The sequence below is a fragment of the Aegilops tauschii genome, chromosome 6, assembly GCF_002575655.3.
Source record: "Aegilops tauschii subsp. strangulata cultivar AL8/78 chromosome 6, Aet v6.0, whole genome shotgun sequence".
In the NCBI taxonomy this organism is placed as follows: Eukaryota; Viridiplantae; Streptophyta; class Magnoliopsida; order Poales; family Poaceae; genus Aegilops; species Aegilops tauschii.
Window position 1 is genome coordinate 230,612,918 of NC_053040.3, and position 21,479 is coordinate 230,634,396.

Here is a 21,479-nt window from a genome sequence, read left to right on the forward strand (position 1 = left end):
GGGAAGCCGGTTAGTAACTGTGACACTGCGGTCAACCTTAAAATATTCACAAACAAACTTGCGAAGACAGAAAAAATTTCTAAAAAAACCTTAAACCTATCTCACATGCTCACCTCAGCTGCCACCATGACCAAGAAGTCAGTATGACCTAGATATGCATTAGCAGGACAAGGACAACACCATTTATGTATGTTGATTATAGGGTGTCATATTATGTATATGAGTATTTGTTTATGGGGATGTGGACCCTAATGGGCCCCCGTTCCCCAGTAGGGAATGAGTATGGGGAAATTTCATCCCCAGTCATGTAAACGGCGATGGGGATGGAATGATAGGGAGTAGATGGGGATGGAGATGTTATAGGTACTCCCCATTGCCATCCCTAGGGTAGATGGACGCGTAATTTAGTTTGAGGACCTTCAGTTGTTTTGTTTTCGAGGGGAAGACCTTCAGGCTGGACGCTTTGCCGCTTTGCCGGTTTGGAAGTTTGATGAGGACGGAAGTGAGTTGTCCCAACAAGTTTGAGGGGTATCGATCGTGCTAGGGATTTGAGTGGAAGATTTGATCATCGCGTTCCAGGAGAGCAGAGCGGGCTGAGCGATTCGGATCGCTCTCCACCTTCCGCCGCCGTCCCCCTTCCTCCCCCCGATCCCCAATCCAATGGTGCTGGTCCTAGCGCTGGGGGATCTGCACATCCCGCACCGTGCGCCCGACCTGCCCGCCAAGTTCAAGTCCATGCTCGTCCCGGGCAAGATCCAGCACATCATCTGCACCGGGAACCTCTGCATCAAGGTCAGTCTCCTTTTATCCCCGTGATACATGCTCGATGCCGCGTGCGCGTGATTGCTGCTGGATCGCGGTGTCTCTGGTCTGTCAAATCTGGTTGACCGACTAGTTCGTGAAGCCATGCTTATTGGTTGTTAGACAAATTTTGTTCCTTGTTCAGTTATTATTGGGTGTCGCCGTGTTGATTTTCGGACCAACGGCACCCGTCCTGGGCATGTGGACTGATTATCGATTGGCATAAGCTTGCTTGTCTGTATGATGCGGTTTTGCAGTAGACGTGTGGGGGATTTGAGCTTCGGAGGGAGTAGGCATGAGACAATAGTTTCCTCTTTTGGTTCGTTATCTACGCAGTTTTTTTTCATTCTGTATAAATATCACGCCTATCTCTCAGAACTATGCAGGTGGTGGTAGAAATTTGTATGATCATCATGTATCTTCCGATTCTGAAAAGTACCACGCTTACTCACAGAACGATGCATGTGCTTATATAAGTTCTTACTTTTCAAGTCATGTAAACTGCAGGCTATATTATGTCCTGGACTGGTATTAAGAAACGCAAGCAATAAACGTAAAACAGAAAAGGGAGGGTTCTTCTCCACAGTCCTATCTTCCCTTAACATCACGGCAGACAAATGCAACCTTCGCTGCCCCCGACCTCCCACCTCCCACCAGCCACCACTATCCCCTCAGGAACTTAGGCCATGACATAATCTCTAAATTTAAATACAAGAAATCATATTAGAAAAGCTACAAAATTGTTTTCTTTCTCTGCAGTAGACTAGTAGTTCGGTGGTCATGTTTTCTTTGATCAAAACATACATGGTATCTAAAGGGTACTGCTTACTTTTTCTATTGGAGCAGCTATAATAAATTTTAGTTCCACCAATCCTGAATGTACCTTTGGCTCCAAATAATTAACTGAAATATTATTAAATCATCGTTTCTCTTTGTTCTTATTGCTCAATTATCATTAGTTTATTTATTGTCTGATTGCTTAGAGTAACTTATTTTACAAAAAAAGTATCTAAACTTATTCCCACCATGCCCAGTTTATGAAATTTTCCCGAAACTTATTGAAAGGGTAATCACAATCTCTGTTCCTTTGAAAATATGGATCAGAAAGAAGAAAGATAACATTAGTGCCAACCTAGTCTTTGAATGAGCCTGCGTGAAGATTTTTTTTACCAACCTGCTGACAATAGTACATCTATCTCATGGAGTTTTATTATCGTTTTGCAAATTTTAATTCTCTGATGATTTTTTCTGATTGAATGATTGTTGCGCTTCACATTTTTTGTGATGGTCCATTAACATCAAGTTTTATCTACTTGCACCTATTTTTGCGAGCTGAAACGGTTTCCAGTTTTTTCCCAATGAACACTTAAGGTATAGTACACCATGTATAGGTTTTAACCAATTTTATCATCATCTTATTTTTCATACCATATGCTTTCTACATGTCAATCCCAAACACATCAATTTCAAAAGTTGTATGGTATTGTTTATGTTAGTCTTGTTGCACTGTCGATGCTATATTGACCTGTAAACTGAAATGAACCAACACATTTGTCATGATGGATTGCATCCTGAGGCTATCTTGTGATTCAGACACTAATATTTTGGCTTGCTAAAAACACTAGAGTGCCACTAGAATGCCTTAATGGAACCTAGGTGTTTGGTAAGCATGTGATGCTATATCTTAATGCCTTATTAATTCATGATGAAGCAACAGGAATTTGGGCGGTTGCGTGTCAAACTAATTGAAAGCCATGGGAAAACGTAACAAAGAGAAGTCGATGTATTATTCTATAGGATTATGGATGTGAACCTGTGAAGTGTTGGGTCATGATGCTCAACATCGCAGACTGTTTGTTGCTTTTCAACTATTTTGTATGACTAGTAAGCATGCACGTGCAACGCACGACTGATCAGCATGTTATTTTATATCCTAACTGAGCTTCTTGGCACCAGCGTTTTCAAGCATGGAGCGACATTTAGTTTCCCTAGCCGCATCTGATATCACGGAGGATGGACACCACAAAAATCGAACCAAGAAAAGCAAGATAAAAAGAAGTCTTACAAGGATACAAACCCAAACTTCACAAGATAGCGAAGGCAGCCGGAGGTGAGGTGTAAGGTGGATGTGCTTCTTCGGCCGCCTTCAATAACCCAGTCGCACTCATTTGCTAGATACACTTAGCTGCACTGGATGATACAAATACATGGACTAAAGGAGCTAGTCCAATTAATTGGGACAAACCCAAGCAGATATTACCGAGTTATATCCAGACGCTGGGCAATGATGCTTATTGTTGATCTTTTATATGATGAAAGCACATGTTTCCTCAAAAAAAAAAAGATGAATGGACAACTTCCATTTATCATAATGGCTGTTCAGATTAGCAACTCCAAAGCCTTTACAAATCCTCATAGTGCTCAGCTCCACTAAAATAAGTTGATGCATGAGAAATAACATTGACTATTTCTTTATGGAAACAGCTAACCAACAAAAAAAATGTTTTGAAGATAACCATGTTCACAACATGATGCTCCTTCCCTCCGAGAGCCGCCACCAAGAAAGCAAATTAATTTTTTATACAAAGCTTGTTAATGCCCCATTAGACGCCAATACTATATCAGGTTGAGAACTGCTATACCTTCTGTCTTCAACAAGTCAAAAACTTCTTCCTTGTTGCACATACCCAACAGCAGTAGCAATAATCAACCCGCCATACTTTCAACAATCACACCCGACCCTCAACTTTGCTTGTTGGATCAAAGGAGCCCTCAATATTTTACCAGTAAAATGAAGACGGTTTATTATCTCTATAAGCTAGACATTAATCTATATTTTGGGGGAAACACGTTATGTGCTCTTTATCATTTTACAAGTGTAAAAATTACATTCAAAGTGAATGCAGCCCCAAATGAAAATGAGAGGCACTTGGCACACCAGAAGAGTGGTGTATGTTTCACCAGAAGCATGATCTGCACAGTTTGCACGCCATGGCACAAACAAGTTAGACACATAAATCCAAGATGTAACCCGCAAGCAAACAATGAATTCGTTATCCAGTACATATGTCAAGAGACACTATCTGCTAGGAATTTCCTGTGGAAAATGCGAAGACCGTCACTTTTACTTCATTACAAAGCTAATATTTGTTCCAAGGATAACAATAACTGAAATGCGATATCAGTACTACATGCCTACTATTTGTGGTTGGTAGAAAAAAGCACAGCTACATACTCCATTTAGGCTTCATTGTTTCTCCTCTCCTCCATGCTATATAATATGGAGTCGGAAGGCAGGAGCAAGAACTGCAAGAAAACTTGTACCTGACCTGGAAGATATTTGCCCGTTTGGTGAGAACTCAATTTTCACTGAATCCAATTCTTCAAAATCTTGCACTGATGCCTCTTGAAAAAGGCTTGATGATGCAGCACGTACAAAGCATAATTTCTAAAATGAAGTACGATAATGGAGCGCAAGTACTGGAATTGCAACAGCATGCACGCCACAAAGTATTCAGGCATTATTGCAGTGCATAAAAGGATATTAAATTGGAAAATGCAATTCAGAATAGTACATTAGTGTAACTTACTGCATGAGAGAAAAAAACAACTTGGATTTGTCAAAAGTACAGAGAATGAATAGGCAAGAGCAGTGTGGAAAGACTCACCTGTTTGCTCATAGCTTATGATGGTATGGGCATTAGTTAAAATGACAATCTAAATATTTCGATAGCTGTGAAAGAGGAGGTACACAATACATTAAGATGCGGTGAACGAGCTGATACCTGCGTTTCAAGAAACGGTAATAGTCTTGGGCTGCTGCACCCTTTATTGATCGTCCCCAAGAGAACAAGATAATACAAAAATCACAGTAGAGATATACGTTGGTCTCTGCCTAAGCATGCTAGGCATGATGTATGCATCATATTTCATATATGCAAGTGGAAAACAGTGGAAAACACCCACGTACATCTTCAACAAAAAGATGCTGACTAGATAGAATGTTTTGCATGGCAAATCCAATACGTAAACTGCAAGCAAACAATGAAATGAGTTTGGTGATAATATCAAATTTCTATCCAGTCACCAAAATGCACAAAGAAAATCAAACGCTTCTGGCCAACTGTCATCGTTCAACTGAGTCTCGTACTGCGTGGGTGCTCGCCTAGGAAAGAAGATTAACAGCGAGAAAGGACCGAAGGTGCAGATATGTCACTGTGAGAGAGAAAAAAATATAGTACTCCCTCTGTAAACTAATATAAGAGCATTTAGAACACTAAAGTAGTGATCTAAACACTCTTATATTAGTTTACAGAGGGAGTATTAGAGAGAGACAGAAAATGTACCTACAGGTTGCATTCGTATTCGACTGGTTTTGGGGTGGATCTATTGGTCCGCGTGTTCCAGAACATGGATGGTCGCACCGTCCCTTCTCCATTGGATGCAGATCACCAGGCACCAGCACCAGCAGACGATTGACGATGGAGGCTGCCCGCCGGCATTGGCGTAATTCCAGCACATCTTGGTCCTTGGCAGCATACCAACAGGCGCGGCGGCGAGGGGAGGACTGCAGGGGGAGGAGCACCTACCCAAGAACAGCAGGAACGAAACGGCAGAATCGACGGCCAACGACATCGATACATCGGTGGCGAACCGTGACCTAAGGATACGGCGAGCAAGGGCGGAGAAAGGTAGACTTGGAAGCTTGGAGGCCAGAGAGTCGTGCGGGGAGGAGATGTAGCGGGCGGAGCAGCACACGGGACGGCGGCAGTGAAACCCTATCGCTGGTGCATGCCCCACGCATTCCTCATCTCTTCTCTCCAGCTAATCCTCCCTTCTTTTGCGTGGTAACAAATCCTCCCTTTTAATTCGCCATTAATACCTGATCAGGCCGAACCAATCCATGTGAACGCCATATTGCTGAATCGTGGGCTATGCGGCTGCATGCAGGCCACTAATCACGGGAATCAATTTATTTTTTGGTCACGCAGCGAAACATTCCGTTCGCTCGCTCGATACATGGCAGAGTTTTCGTCCGCTCTGGTAAACTGCTAATCGTACACAGGTGAGGGTTCATTTTTATGTGGACGGTTAGATCTAATTAGATGGGCTGGATTGTGAGGTGGTATTTTATCTTGATTGTCCTGTATACATGTTTTCGGTGCGCTTAGGGAAGAATATATTTGCTCGTTTAATAGTAGTAGAGATGACTGGCTAACCATCTTTGTGAAGAAATAGTTGACTTTGTACCATTTCATGTAGTGATTTTTGTTTCCTTGTGGCTGGGTATTGCACCTATTAATAGGGTGTTAATAATGTTTTCTTGTATGGACTGTAATTTTTTGTTTTGATAAAATATTAACTCATAAATTTCTCAACATTCTTCTAGGAAGTTCACGACTACCTTAAAAGCCTCTGTCCTGATCTCCACATTACCAGAGGTGAATATGATGAGGATGCTCGCTACCCAGAGACAAAAACAGTTACTATTGGTCAGTTCAAGCTAGGGCTATGCCATGGCCATCAGGTTCGCTCTAAATTGATAATTTTGTTTTGCTCTTTTAGTTTCTGTCATGCTCATTGTTGGAGAAAAATTATTCATGGCCTTTTTTGGTTGTTGAAAGTCAACAGTTAATACCTTGAATTGGAGTTCTTGTTGTTGACAAATTATAAACACTTTTTTTTATGCCGTACACCTCAGAAACATGGTTGAGTTTTTATCACTAGCATGTTTGTCATTTTCTCTTGTTGGCATGGTCTGTTGCTGTAATAATTGTTAGGTGATGTTTTGTTCAAGAGCTGTAGTGTTAGTTTAATTGTAGAAGGATTACAGGGAGGTGGGTAATGCATGGTTGACGCAGTGGTTCAATCAGGGAAATGGTTTTAGATCCCATGTGTTCTGTTGAGGAAGTGGTATAATAAGAGTTACCGGAATCACATACCAATGTAGTGCGATTCTGGTGGGATATTGCTGAACCAATAGCTTCTTAGTGTATTGTAGTGTGGGCATTTTTATGGGATTAATAAATAGTTAATTTAATATGAGTTCACGTATCAGAAAAATAAATGCTAAACGCAATTTGCTTTTCTTCTGCCCTATGTTTTCAAGGCGTCCAGGCGCTTTAAGGCGCTGGGGGGGCGCCTCAACGCCTAGGCGCTCAAAGCGCGAGGGGAGGCGACGCCTTAGACACTTATTATTAGGCGCTAGGGGTACTAATATGGCAGCCATGAGTGGACATGTAACTGATTCATACCTTGAATTTCCTGGTTGTTGAGCCCACATAGCATCCATTCCTCCCATCTTGTTTCCCATTTCTGCCTTCCACAATAGAAATCTGCATAAAGATGAACATATATCATATATGGTTAAAACTAGACTTAATTAATAGATCACCATTGGTAAAAAAACAGAGAGTAAATGACAGAACAAGTGCAAAACAAGATGACAAACATGAGTGCATTACATATTACATAAACTAGGTCCACAACACAATAAATTAGGTTCACAAGTTCACAACATAAAATTAGGTTCCAAACAGGCAAACACATGATCATAAGCAAGGCTGGCCACACTCAATTCTCAATAGCCATCATCGAACTCATCCATGATAGTATTTCTGTTGTCTTCGCCATCTTGGTCAGCACTAGTTGGATCTTCATCATCATCGGTCACATCAACATCATCTTGAAGAAAGTCTGAATCATCATCCTCTCCATTGGGGATACTTGATTGTTGTTCTTGGTCATCCTCTTCGTCATCTTCATGAAGAAATGTTGGTGACGGAGCAGCCCTTTTGCGCTGCCTTTGGTACTGGACATTAACATTTGAGGCCCCCCTTGCCATGGTGCTAGCTCTAGGAAAGTTGCGACCTTGCAGCGACGAACTTGCACCAACAGCCTCATCAACAAGCTCCCATGAAATGTCATCGGGACACCCTCGAGCACCTTGGGGTGGAGGTATTGTTGGGTCAACCCACTCATTGCCCCAATCAAAATCCTCAATGACTAGAGGGTCATAGCTATTGCCACCCATCTTCTCACGCCTCTTTTGAAACCTATCCAAGTTCTTCCGGTTGTATGAAACAAAGACATTGTCATTCAAGAGTCGGTGTTGTAACCGGTTCCTTTTCTTGGTATGGATCTACAAATAGCAAATAGAGTGAATAAATAACTTGCTGAGATTACTTGCTGAAAGCCTGAAACTAACTTTCTCTTGATGAAATAAAGACAAAGAAGTTACTCACATGTTCAAATGCGCTCCAATTCCTCTCACAACCGGAAGATGAAGCACAAAGACTAACAGTACGCTTTGCAAACCTTTGTAGCTCAACTGCCCGACCACCATATGAACGCCACCAATCAACTAAAATGGTAAAATAAACACACACGTGCATTAGGAGTTTGTACTTTGTACAGAAAATAACATGCTGAAATTAACTTGCTTGTTGCTGAAATTAACTTTAGTTCACTTACGAGGTTTTTTTTCGACCATGTTATCGATTGCCATCTGATTAGCAAAGGGTCCTCTCTTGTCCTCATAGTCAACGGCTTGTGCATCAATCTTGTTGCGAGTATTGACATCAAGTATTGTTCGTGCAAGGACATCATTAAAACAACTTCTTAGCTCACCAATTAGGGCATCATCACCACTCTCAACAATAGAGAAGTATTTTCCAGGGTTCAAAAACAAAGCAGCCCCATACAATGGATGATCCATTTGATTCTCCCAACGTTTGTCAACAACGTCAATGACCTTCTTGAGCAAAGCTTGCTTGTTTTGGTGGGGAAAACCTTGATTGATCTTCTCCTTTGTAAACCTCATTAGTGCTGTCATTTCTGGCATGGCAGGAATCTCATCACCATCCGCTACCCTAAGCACTCGAAGTAGTGGACCTGAAGCTCTAAGGCAGTCCTCAATTGCATGCCACCAATCTGCTGAAAGCACAATGTCTTGCACATTCAAACCGGCTGCAGTTTTGGCCAATTTGTTTCCAACCCATGCTTGACATGTAAAGAGACTCCTCAATGCTTGCTTGTGCTTGACCAAACTCTTAAGAGCAAGAATGGATGTGGCAAAGCGAGTGGCTGCGGGTCTCACAAGATCCAGCCCACCCGTTGCCTTCCTCATTAGACTAAGAATTCTGCCATGCCTATAGATGAAAGTGGTGACTCGTCTACCCCGTGCAATAGGCTTCTTAAATGCCTTTAGCTTCCCTATATCTTCCAACATTAGGTCCAAGCAATGGCATGCACATGGACTCCAATATAGTGTAGGAATCCTTTCCATTAGTATCTTGTCCGCTGCCTTGTAGTTAGCACCATTGTCGGTGACAACTTGGACAACATACTCTTTGCCGACATCCTCGATTCTCTTCTCTAGCAAATCTGCTATCATCCGAGCATCTTGGCATTCACTTGATGCATCAACCGACTCCAAGAAGTAAGTGCCCGCCGGGCTGTTTACAAGGAAGTTGATCAAGTGGCGTCCCCTTTTATAGGACCAGCCATCTGACATTAGTGTGCAGCCATATTGCTTTCATGCTACCTCGTGCGTCACCCTCAACTTTTTTGTTTCCTTGACACAATCCCTAAGCAATGGCTCCCGCAGCTCATGAGGAGAAGGAGGCTTGTAACCGAGCCATATTGACAAGAGGCTTCTATTGCAATCTGGAATTGCCTAGAGCTTGCAACATTGAAAGGAATGCCACACTCATAGAAAAACAATGCCCACTGCATACTCACATAGTGCCTCTCTTCTGGTGTTTTTGTGCTGGACTCCATGGTGCTTTGAGAGCAACCGGAGCGTCTTTCATCGACAACATCCTCAGGTTTTTACCGCAATTGACTTGGAAACAATTGACTTGGTTGCAACAGATTGAAACTTTTTGCCTGACATTTTTACCGCAAAGGCTTTCTTGTTCTTCTTGGCTGCTGTCCCTGAACTTGGTCTTGTAGCGGAGCCTTGAACTGCTGCTGCATTAGTGGAGCTTTGAACTGTCCCTGCTACATCTACCTCCACTACATCATCATCATCATCTGGCTGTCCTATGTTTCTCCTGTTCTTTTCCAAATATTCTAACATCTCCCTCCTAAGCTGTGTGGTAGCCTTTGGACAACCTGTTGCATCCCCACCGGTGCCAGCAAGATGCTCTTTGTGTCTCTTGATCCCTCCTTTAGTTATCTTGCCACAAAGGTTGCACACAACATTATTGATGTTGCCAGGTTTCAACCAATACCCATAATTCCAGCCTGGATCATTTGACCTCCGTGGCCTGCGTTCTGGATCTTTCATTGGATCATAAGCATCACCACCCCCATCAGCTCCTGCATCTGCCATTGTGGGACTGCAAAGTGCAAAGTGCAAACAATTAACAATATAATAGAGGGCAGAGCCGCAGAGGACAAACAACTACTATTCTAATAATAAGCTAGTATAAAGAAGACCCACTAACCTACTATTCTAATCAGCTAACAAGGACAATCAGCAACTATTTTAATCACAACTTGCAGCTAACACTACTATAATAGAGGGCAGTGGGCAGAGGGCAGAGGCACAAGCAGCACATCTACACATGCATATACTAAACAGAGGGTTTAGAGGCAAGGCAGTGAGGCACAAGCAGCAGCACCATCAGAAAACATGGGCAGGTGAGGGGAAAAGAGAGGCAGAGAGGAGCCGTACCTTGGGAGAGGGCTGCCGTCGGCGGAGGAGCTTGGCCGGAGAGGGGGAGGGCCGGCGGAGATGGATCTTGGCCGGAGAGGGGGAGGCCGGCGGAGGAGGAGCGGATCTGGGCCGGCGGCATGAGAGGAGAGAGCTCCTCTCTCTTTTCCCCTCGATTTGGAGTCACGGGTGTGTTCCCCTCTCTCCTGCCTCTGTTTACCCCCTCTCTCCCGCCCAATTTCTCTTCCCTCCCGCCAATTCCCCTTTCTGGCGCGCGCCAGCTGCTGGTTCCCGCTCAACCTGCCCACGCATGTCCAGGGCGTCCAAAATCAACTAAAGCGGCGCCTTATCCGCCTAGGTGACGCCTTGGACGCCTTAGATAGAAAACTAAGGCGACGACGACGCCTTGACGTCCCCGAGCGCTCTGACGCCTAAGCGTCGCCTAGGCGACGCCTTGAAAACAGAGCTTCTGCCTCTCTATTATGGCAGTATAATTTGCTCTTAGTATTTTCAGTGAGAAATGTTTACTAACTACTAGGATCAGATCCTTAACAATTAAACATACATATCTATGCCATATGATCATAGTTGTCACTTGGAAGGTCAACTGGCTTACTGTTCTCCTATCGAGTCGCACAAATTGTAACCAGAGACGATTGCTGTTACCGGGCGAATTGGTTGAGATGTTGCAATCTAGATGCCGTCGTGTGTTCAAATGATCCAGGGTTCATTGAAGGACCAAAGTTGTCCTTCAATGTTCGATGAGTGATGGACCTTATGTGGTTTAGCATTGACTTGAGTAATGGAGTGAACGAGGGTGCACACAATTTTCTTTCCACATATTTCCGCATCCAATATTTACATCCAAGCAATAGATTGATAAAAAATGTCCATGAAGCGATCTGATACTTCCTCTATAGGGATATCAAGCACGCTCAGTACATTGAACTTTCACCTTTGCAGAGTCATGCATGATGCATGATACTCCCTCCGTTCCTAAATATTTGTCTTTCTAGAGATTTCAACAAGTGACTACATACGGAGCAAAATGAGTGAATCTACACTCTAAAATATGTCTATATACATCCGTATGTGGTAGTCCATTTGAAATCTCTAAAAAGACAAATATTTAGGAACGGAAGGAGTAGTTCATTGTTGGTTTGTTGTGTCTACTTTATTCACCTGCACCATATAATGCACACCACCGACAATTTTGAGTATGCCAATGTCTCTTCTGTTCTACTAAAAGTCTTCTTCGAATGTAATTTGCCAACAACCTTTTTTTCTCCCAAGAAATCACAAAAGCCTTGTTTCATTGCATTGTTAGAAAGGAGAGTCTGTACAAGCCCAAAGATGGGCAACACCTAGAGAATACTACCCGACGGTCATAGTTGCTAGGCAAGGTAAATGCCGGAAGCAAAGCCGCCAGACCCCTCGCACTTGTCGGTGGCCATTGCCTGGCCTCTGTTTTGAATGTGTCAAGCAGGTGTGTCAAGTTGAGCCACACCTTGTCGAAGATGATCGCGTTTTGACCAAGGTCCGAAACACCCAAGTGGTTTGTCAAGTCTTTCGGGTCTTCTTTTGCATGCCCAGGACTACTGCAAAGGCATGGTGGCCAGGACCAACTTGACCAAGGTGAGGCGCCCCGCCTTTGCATCATGGATGCCCAGGCGGTTTGCGATCATGTCTTCCAAAGGTTGGAAAGCCTTACACGAGGACTTCCTGAGCCCGAGGTGGGATCCTGAGGTACTTATTCAGGAAAGGAGCTAGCTGACACTCCATCACCGATTTCTTCTCCAAGGCCTCTTAACACCTAACGGGGGACACCGAACATTTGGCAAAGTTGGTGTGCAACCCCGAAGCGTGCGCATGCAAGCTGTGGACAATGGACAACTTCACCCTATCCGTGTGGTAGAAGATGACAACATCGTCCGCGTACAGTGAGACGGACTTGTCAGGATGCGTGTTGCTAGGCGACGGTGCAATCCGAACTCTCTTATAACCTAGCAAAAAACCTGTTGAGAGTATCTATCACCAACACAAACAACATAGGGGAGAGTGGGTTCCCCTGCTACATGCCCCTATGATGCCAGACCAGAGGCCCTGGTTCACCATTGAGCATCACTCCCGTGCTTTCAGTGGACAGGAGTATGGCAATCCATTCAGGGAAGCGTTGGCCAAAGCCTACCCGCTGAAGTACCTCAAATAGAGCCCACAACACTGAGCTGAATGCATGAGCGATATCCAACTTGAGCATGGCACGCGACTCACCCATCTGGTGCACCGTGCAGATATCTTGCCGTCTGCTGAACCAACATGAAATTATCACGAATGCAACGTTTCTTGATGACCTTGCATTGGTTCTCCTCAACCAAGCCCCCCAATCTGGGAGGCAACCTGCTAGCCAACGTCTTGGTCACCACCTTGGCAAAGATGTGTATGAAGTTGATGGGGTGGTAGTCCCGAAGGGTCGATGGATCTGATGTCTTGGGCAACTGGATTAGTAGGGCTTGGTTTAGACCATGGAAACCCTGCCCACGCAACGAGTGCAACTTGGTGAAGGCTACCATGCATCATCCTTCACGGTTCCCACAACAAGATTGCAGGACCTCCGTAGTGAATCTGTCCGGCCCTGACGCCTACCCCCGCACCAGCTGACAAACCACCTCCTAAGCTTCCTCGTTAATGGGGTCGTCAAGGCTGGCCAAGTTCTCCAAGCATGACCCTGGTAATTCTAGGTTCAGCGAGAACTCGCAGCCCTCATCTGTGCCAAGAAGCATGTTGAAGTGATCGAAGTTAGCCTTGGCCATAGTCGCGTGGTCAGAAACCACCGCTTCGTCGGCTACAAGGCTGTGGATCACTTGCTTTTGCTTTTTGTAGGAGGTTGGTGTCACCCTCAGCCAACCAGGCAATCTTCCAACGTTGCCTAGCCATGGTGCGAAGCGAGTCCTAGGTAGGCGTGCTTCAGCCTAGCACGCAACTGGCGCTCAAGCTCTGAGAGCTGCCTCAACTCCATGGTAACATCAAAGCGGAAGATGAGCTCCCTGGCCAGCACAAGTGGTAGTTTGACACTACACATCTACTTGTCGTTCCAACTCCTCAATTGATGAGTTTTGTTCTTGAGCCGCATGACGAGGCGTCAAAACTGGTCGGGCTCATTGATCGCGGCCGCCCAACCCTCAACAACCGTCTTGTTGAATCCCCACAACTCTCGAACTAGAAACGTCCTCTACAGGGAGGCCATGGTGTGCAATCCAGAAGGGGTAGTGGTCGGAGATAAAGGTGGAGAGACAGCGAGGCGAACAATTTGGGTGGAGCTCCTCCTAGCTCATCGTGCTCGAGCTTGACCAACACGGGAGCGCCACACTCGTTAGACCACGTGTAGCGTTGACCATGAAGGTACAACTCTTTGAGCTCGCAATCATTTAGGTAGCAGCGCCCCTTGTGCGGCGGTGGAGGTTGTTATTGCTCTTGTCCTCGTCGTGGTGGGTCATATTGAAGTCACTTCAAAGTAAAGGGCCCGGATGTATAGCTCTCACCTCTCGCATTTTGTCGAGGAAGACAATCTTGTCCGCGTGCGCTTGTGGTCCTTGAGACGCAAGTCAACCACCAATAATCCACTACGGCGCGAGACACAAGAGCTGTAAGAGCAACTCCAACGCGCCGACCCAAACGGACAAAAAGTGGACCGGCCCAAACGGACGCGCGCTTTGTCCGTTTGGGTCGGCCAGGCGGACGTGCGCGTCCGCTTTTTGATTTGGGTCGGCTGGTGTGCCCAACGGAAGGCATACCCAATTTTGCCCATGTGGCCGAAATAAATTTAATAAAATACTATAATTAAACATAAATGGCCAGTCAACTGCCGACCAAAGTCCTCTTAAACACTACTAGCACACATGCTCGTGCGTTGCCATGGGAGAAAACTAAGTTGTCCATATCCTTGTGTATCGGTGATGAGTGCCAATGGGTTGAGCGAGGCGAGATTCCGGCCTTCGGCACAAGATTTGTCCGATATCCTAGGGTGTCATTTGCACATGTTTCTCCGATTGGCGAGCATGACGACAATGCCAACGATCTAGGCGGACAGTCCGACCTGGAAATCATGAGCTCCTCCTCATCACCCAAAACACATCCCGGTGTACCTTCTATTCAAGGTGGCTCGTCGGATCATAGTTGTCAGCTCTCAATCTAGAGTAAGGACACCATGGTGAGCTCGCCACACACTTGGAGCGGCTCCACCCTTCACATTCATTGGCCAATGTCATTGTCGATTGGGGGAAATCCATGAGAACTCGGCCATCTCATTTCCTCTTTCATCGCATCCCACATAAACCACAACTTCAAAATTGTAGTATTGTGGAGATTTTAAAACTCAGTAGTGGTATAGACATGGTACCACAAAAATATTATAGAAGAAGCTTTTTATGCAGCTATGACGACATGACAGTAAGGTGGTCACTTCATAATTAAAGTGCCCAACTAACGAAAGTTTTTTCACAACCAAAAGCACCGGCAATAGCACATGTTCCTCCAAAACTAAGGGGAACAATGCATCAAGCACACGCTGGAACCATTTCAAAACAGGCAAGACTGTAATTTAATGACACTGGAACCATTTCAAAACAGGTAAGACTGTAATTTAATGACGTCGAACGGAAATGAAAAACCAACACCTGAGGATGGTTGCTTATGTAAGAACAGAAACAATGACAAACAAAAGAATAAACCATTTTCATAAATTTCCTAATACATGCAGATGAATAAAAGTTGGAAGGCCCAAACGGCATGCGTCAGGTGCAAAGGAAAAATAACCCACAAATACACATGCATCCTAGATGAAAGTGAATGCTGCAGCCAAAACCATCAACCAGATAAAGGAATAATCATAATATGCTTTATGGAATAATCTGGAGCCTGGACATGTTTATCATTGATCCAGACTAATCTCAAATGTGAATTTTTAGTTTATAAATACATGGTTGAATGACCACAGCAGTTTTTTGACAGGAGGCAGTTTAGTGAAATATAATTGTTTATCTGCAGAGAAAGCTCGTCTGCTCATGCATTGAATGTATAAAGGCAAGTTTTCTTTTTTGGTGTGTGAGGAACTATGAACCGGTAAGTAGTTTGTGCATTCCATATGCTCGTCTAGCTGATAAGGAATTCCCTGTAGTCATTTTGCTACAGTAGACATGCAATGTAAAACCCCATGATTGTCAGCCGGGTTTGAAAGCTGTATGGCAGTCAATCTAACAGAATCTAAATGCAACTTGATTTGGCAGCTTAAAACCTCATTAAGTTCACTTACATGTATGTGGTGAACTTGCCATATAAAATTCTAAAGAAAAATTTGACCTTGTAAATCTCTAATACTTACATGTATGTGGTGAAAGTCAGACCTCGTAAGAACCAAGCACAAAACTGGTAAGCAGATACAGAGGTTGCTGCATATTTTTTCATAAATGATGGTCACACCAACTTACTTATATGGGATAGACATCTGAATATAGAGGCTCCGGTGGTGACTGGTGACACACTTAATAGCACGGGACATTTAGTATCGACTAAGCTAGCTCTGAAGACGGCATTAAACTAAACAGCATACATGGTTGCTATGGTTGAACATGACAGAGAAAAAGGTGAGGGGATCAGGTTCTTGTTCTCACCATTGACCATTCATGGTAGCACTTGATGCACATATCATGGCTGAAGTTGGGCAGCACAACCCCTGCTGTTTTCTAACTCCACGCAGACTTCCCACTCCTTGTCTATGTCAGCGTCAATCTCGGAGACCGACCTCTTGCTCGCCACTAACTCCGAGCAAACTGCCCTCTGCTTGTCGCACCCCTTCGTTGCAGTCGCATGAGGGAAAAAAATGTCACAGCTATTGACAGACAATGGGCGCCAGTATCATAGGTCCAATCTCCAAACTGCAACATAAAGCTGCACAATTACCACAAGAACACAAGTGCAGTGACCACAATATGCCACCAATTCTTGAATCAAACCCCACAAACGCAAAGACTGAGCCTTGTAGCTGAGGATCCGAGGAGGTGGAGCGCCGGTGAGATTGCAGACCGTTCACTGAGCGGAGGAAGAGGAAGAAGTTTGCGTCGGGGCTGTAGGACATCGGCATCTGCAGATACGCCCGTCATAGTCCCTCGAGCAGTCGGAGACGCGACGTTAACAACGCTGGCATGCTGGATGTCGGCCTTGAGCACCTTGAGAGATTCCCTGGACGACCTCCGTGTAGCGGAGGGCACCACCACCATCTCTTCCGCTCTCTTCCTCCGCAGCCACGGCAAACTGCACTGCACTCACGGCCACCATCCGAGCTGATTCTGCGCGCACGGCCCAGTTGGCGGACGACTGTAGGGGGTCAACGCGGGTGAGCATCTTCTCCCGAGACGAACTCGAGGTGGCCATGGCCGAGCTTGCGCGTCGCGAGGCAACGACAGGTGGTGGCGGCAGCTCCTCCGTGTGGACGCGGCCGTCGGCGGCCAGATGGAGGCGGCCTCCCTCCTCCCGCGTGAGCACGGCGGCCGCCTTGTCGTCCTCCTCGCGTCTGCAACCATCTCCGCCGCCGGGCACGTGGGGAGCCGATGGCGACGGGGAACCTCAGCAGCGGGAATTGACCTGGCAGGGAGCGGGGGAGGGCAGGGGGAGGTGCTTTATTAGTAGGTATAGAATTAAACATTAAAAAAACATAAGCGCCCGCACGCTGCCCTAGTCGTCCGCCTTGTCCTTGCCCTTGCCATTGTCGTCGCCGCCGGTGAGGTCGATGAAGATGGGAGGTGGCCCAGCCCACTCGAACGCTACTTGATAGGCCGCCAGGGCAGCCTCCTGCGGCGTCTGCTGCGGCGGCGGCATTGCAGCGAGGCGGGTGCGCTCTTCCTCCTTCTCGCGCTCCTTCTGCATGCGCCGCTCACCGTCGGCGCTCTTCTCCGTCAGCGCACGTTGCCTCCAATGTTCGAGGTACGCGGCCTCCTGTGCCGGTATCGCGCCGAGCCAAACGGAGGGGTGGGGGTGGGGGCTGGCCCACTCGCGCAGCTGTTCGGTCCAGACGTAGCGGTCAGTCAACTTGGCCTTAGGGGGGGGGGGAGGGGAGGGGGTGAGTCTTGGTGGCGACGGCGGCACCACGCAGTCGTCTGTCGCAGAGAGGGGCGAGGGCCCCCGCCAGCCTCGCATGGTAGTCCACCTCTGCCTTGCGCTGCTCCTCCTTGATGGAGGTCTGCATGGCCGCCGCCAGCGCCGCCTGGCAGGTAGCCTCCTCCTCCTCCGGCTTGACGATTGGGGGAGGCGCGGGTTGGTGTGGTGGTGCTGCACGCCATGGCGCCGTTGCACCTCGTGCTCGAGGGCAAACCAGACCTCCCAATGGGGAGAGTCCGACGCGTACTCCAGCATCCGTCGCTGCTCCGGCGTGAGTAGCTCCCGGCGCATGTGCACCGGAATCCGCTGCGGACCCAGATGCCAGTAGTGCGGTAGCGTCACGTCCAGGTATGGCAGCAGCTGCCTGAACTCCTAGTGCCACCGCGTTTGGTGCACCGGAATGTGCCGCTGGAGGAGGAAGCGCCGGGGGTGAGCTTCCCCTTCTTGTTGGAGCCGCCGAAGAAGCCCATGGCTAGGGTTTGCTTTGTCGCCGGCGAGGGAGCACGCGGCTAGATGTGGACGGGCAGCCGAAGTGGAAGTGCACGAGCCCCCCCCCCCCCCACGCGTGGATTAAAAAGGACACCCCCCATAGCTTCGAGTCGCTGACGCGTGGGCCCGCGGTAGGTGGCTGCGTTAAATACGACCGCATCTGCCGACATGTGGGGCCGCGACGCACACCGAGGGGACGTGCGGCGCGTCTGCTTCGTGTCCGCGCCGACCCATTTTAGAAATGGGTCGGCGCAGACACGAAGCGGACGCATTTTGGGTTTGGGTCGGTGCGTTGGTCCTGCATTTTTGTCCGCGGCGACCCAAACGGACATTGGTGGACGAAATGGATCGCCCGGTTGGAGTTGCTCTAATGCAATTGCTCAACCAACCGCGTGACTTGTCCGAGCCACCATGATGCTGCCCCTCGTTTCGACAGCCGGCAAGAAGAAATAATCATCAATCCACGCCCAAGGCTTCTATTAGCAAATTATGGACGTGGCACGGGGAGATGAGGTGGCTGCTGGAGTCAGAGTGGACGCCGGTGCCGGAGTTGCGGCCAGCGTGGGAGCGGGAGGGGAGGAGGAGGTCGCTACCTAGCAGGAGGGCTCTATCTTGGAACAAGTAGCTCTTGAATTTCGATAGACCAATGTGATATTATTCTAGTAAAATTGTCTTTCATGTTGTCGGTACCAATACTTACTTCCATCTTGGGATTGTGCGGTTTGTTAATGATTGTCACTGGAATATTTTTCTTAACCATCTCAACTCTGATGACCATCATCAGGTTGTTCCATGGGGCGACCTGGACTCCCTAGCGATGCTCCAGAGGCAGCTGGATGTGGACATCCTCGTCACCGGGCACACCCATCAGTTCAAGGCCTACAAGCACGAGGGGGGTGTCGTCATCAACCCTGGCTCAGGCACGGGCGCCCACAGCAGCATCACATATGACGTCAACCCGAGCTTTGTGCTCATGGACATCGATGGCCTCCGTGTTGTTGTCTACGTGTACGAGCTCATTGACGGCGAGGTGAAGGTTGACAAGATCGACTTCAAGAAGACCGCCACGATGCATGGCTAATGGTGCTTACGCATGACAGAAATCTGATCCTGTTTGTTCTTACCCCCCCCCCCCCCCCCCCACCCCCACACCACACCACCACCACCACCACCACAATTTCCCCGACCTGGAGCTCCTTTTCCTTTGTACCCTTCTGCTCGATATGAAAAACTAGAGCTGTGTTTACATATTAGTGAATGGGATATGCGTGATATGATTCCAACTCGCGCACAAACTGAAACGGTTTGTCAAGGAGGCGTCCCCCCTCATGTATCTCTCACTCAGTATGGTGACCGGCTGAATAGCAGCTGGCGCTGGCGTTTTTTTAGTGTTAATCTCAGCAGGTCGCTGGATCGATGGAAAGCCCAGTGTCTACCCTGGACGTGATGTGTGTGAACTCACCTGGTGCCGCCTAATTACTGCTTTGTTGACGTGTTTCCTTATCCATGTATGAGATTTTTGTAATAATGGTGCCCTGGGCCGGAGCAACTTAGATGGATTCTCTGCCTTTAGGTAGTCGGTTCCCTTCCCATTTGTCCTAGGTGGATTTTGAATCTTTGTAGGTGTTTGTGGTCATGTTTTTCAGGCTTCTTTCTGAATGAAGCCGGGGAGCTCTCCTTGTTAATCTTTTTTTTTTGACGGTGATGTGTGCTGAACGTGTGGGCTGAAAGAGGTTAGGCCGAACGCCCTTATGGCCACCCACTGTGCCACGTCAGTCTTTTTATCGTTTTTTTTATTTCATGCATGAATGTAAAGAGGGACAAAAAAATACGAAAATCTTTTGGGGTTTTCAGTTTTTAAAATATTTTATCTCTTCGACTGAAAATCTGTTTATACCATTAAATCCAACTGAAAATCTGTTTTCACCATTAAATTTGTCCTGGCAAGATCTTCAAAACTAGGTCTCATATTGATATGTTTTGATGATATTTTTTATGGTCAAAAGTTATCATGTCTAAAGTGCTAAAATTGCCGTGGTGTTTACACTAAAGTTGTCATGATATGTTTCAACTATTTTTTTCTAGGTTTTAAAATAAATTTTGACACGTTACAAAATTCCTAGGTTTTAAATTAAATTTTTACATGTTACAAAAAATAATGAATTTTGCCATGGTCGAAGAAGGTAAAGTGTAGACTACATTTGCACTAATCTCATAAAAGCTAAAAAGTGCAAAGATCAAACAACAAATAATTCTTTTCCATCATTTTACCATGTTGCAAAATTTTTTTGCCATGGTGTGAAAAAAAGGGAACTAAAAATTGTCATGATGAATTAGTAAAATTTGTCATGATCCATGAACTAATTTTAACATGGTTCATAATTAAACAAATCCATCATCAATTACTCAAAAAAAGCCATGTTCAAATGACTAGAAGTTGCCCTGAACCATAAACCAAAATTGGCGTGGTGAATTACTAAAAATTGCCATGATCTATGCACTAAATTTGCCATGGTTCAAACAAAAAAAAATTGCCATGGTCAAATTACTAAAATTGCCATGATCTATAAACTAAAATTGCAATAATGAATTACTAATAATTGCCATGTTCCATGAAGTAAATTTGTCATGGGTAATTACTAAAATTACCATGATCAATTACTAAAATCTGCCATGGTGAATTACTAAAGAATTTCCATGATCCATGAAGTAAAAATTTGCCATGGTTCATAAATAAATATTCCAACACTTGTCGCGGCTGTTAGGAATATGCAACTTGATATTACCAAGAGGCTAAAAGCCATCATATATACATGTACAGGGGAAGGTCAAAGGCCGGAATGCAAAAGACCAAAAGGCTACAATAAATATAACTCTAACACCCCCCTCAAACTCATGGTGGATCCACAACACTGAGTTTGAAGAGTAAAATCTATGTTGCGCTCTAGTCTGGGCCTTCGTGAAGAAGTTCGCCAGCTGTAACTCCGAAAGCACATACTGAAGAGCAATAACATGGTCCTGCACACCAGCGCGCACAAAGAAAGCATCAACACCAATATGCTTGGTAAGCTCATGCTGCACAGGGTCCCATGCAATACTGATAGCACCTATACTATCTGACAAGAGAGTAGTAGGTGTAGTAACAGAAACATCAAAATCCTCAAGTAACCATCGTAGCCAAGTCACCTCTAGTGTGAGAAGAGCCATAGCTCGCAACTCAGCCTCTGCACTCGAACGGGAAACAACAGTTTGTTTCTTTCTCTTCCAGGCAATGAGAGAACCACCAAGAAAGACACAATAAGCAGAAAGTGAACGACGATCCGAAGGATCACTAGCCCAGGCAGCATCCGAATAGGCCTGGAGCTGTAACGAGCTGGAA

The 21,479-nt window shown here is 46.0% G+C and overlaps 1 protein-coding gene across 1 annotated transcript; it reads left to right on the forward strand.

The window, feature by feature from the left end:
* The first annotated feature begins 398 nt into the window (after positions 1 to 398).
* LOC109749268 (vacuolar protein sorting-associated protein 29) lies at positions 399 to 19,785 on the forward strand. Its single transcript, XM_045229875.2, has 3 exons — positions 399 to 792; positions 6,191 to 6,328; positions 18,885 to 19,785. Exons 1-3 carry the CDS (start codon positions 661 to 663, stop codon positions 19,179 to 19,181), a joined length of 567 nt encoding a protein of 188 aa, XP_045085810.1. The 5' UTR covers positions 399 to 660; the 3' UTR covers positions 19,182 to 19,785.
* The last annotated feature ends 1,694 nt before the right edge of the window (positions 19,786 to 21,479 follow it).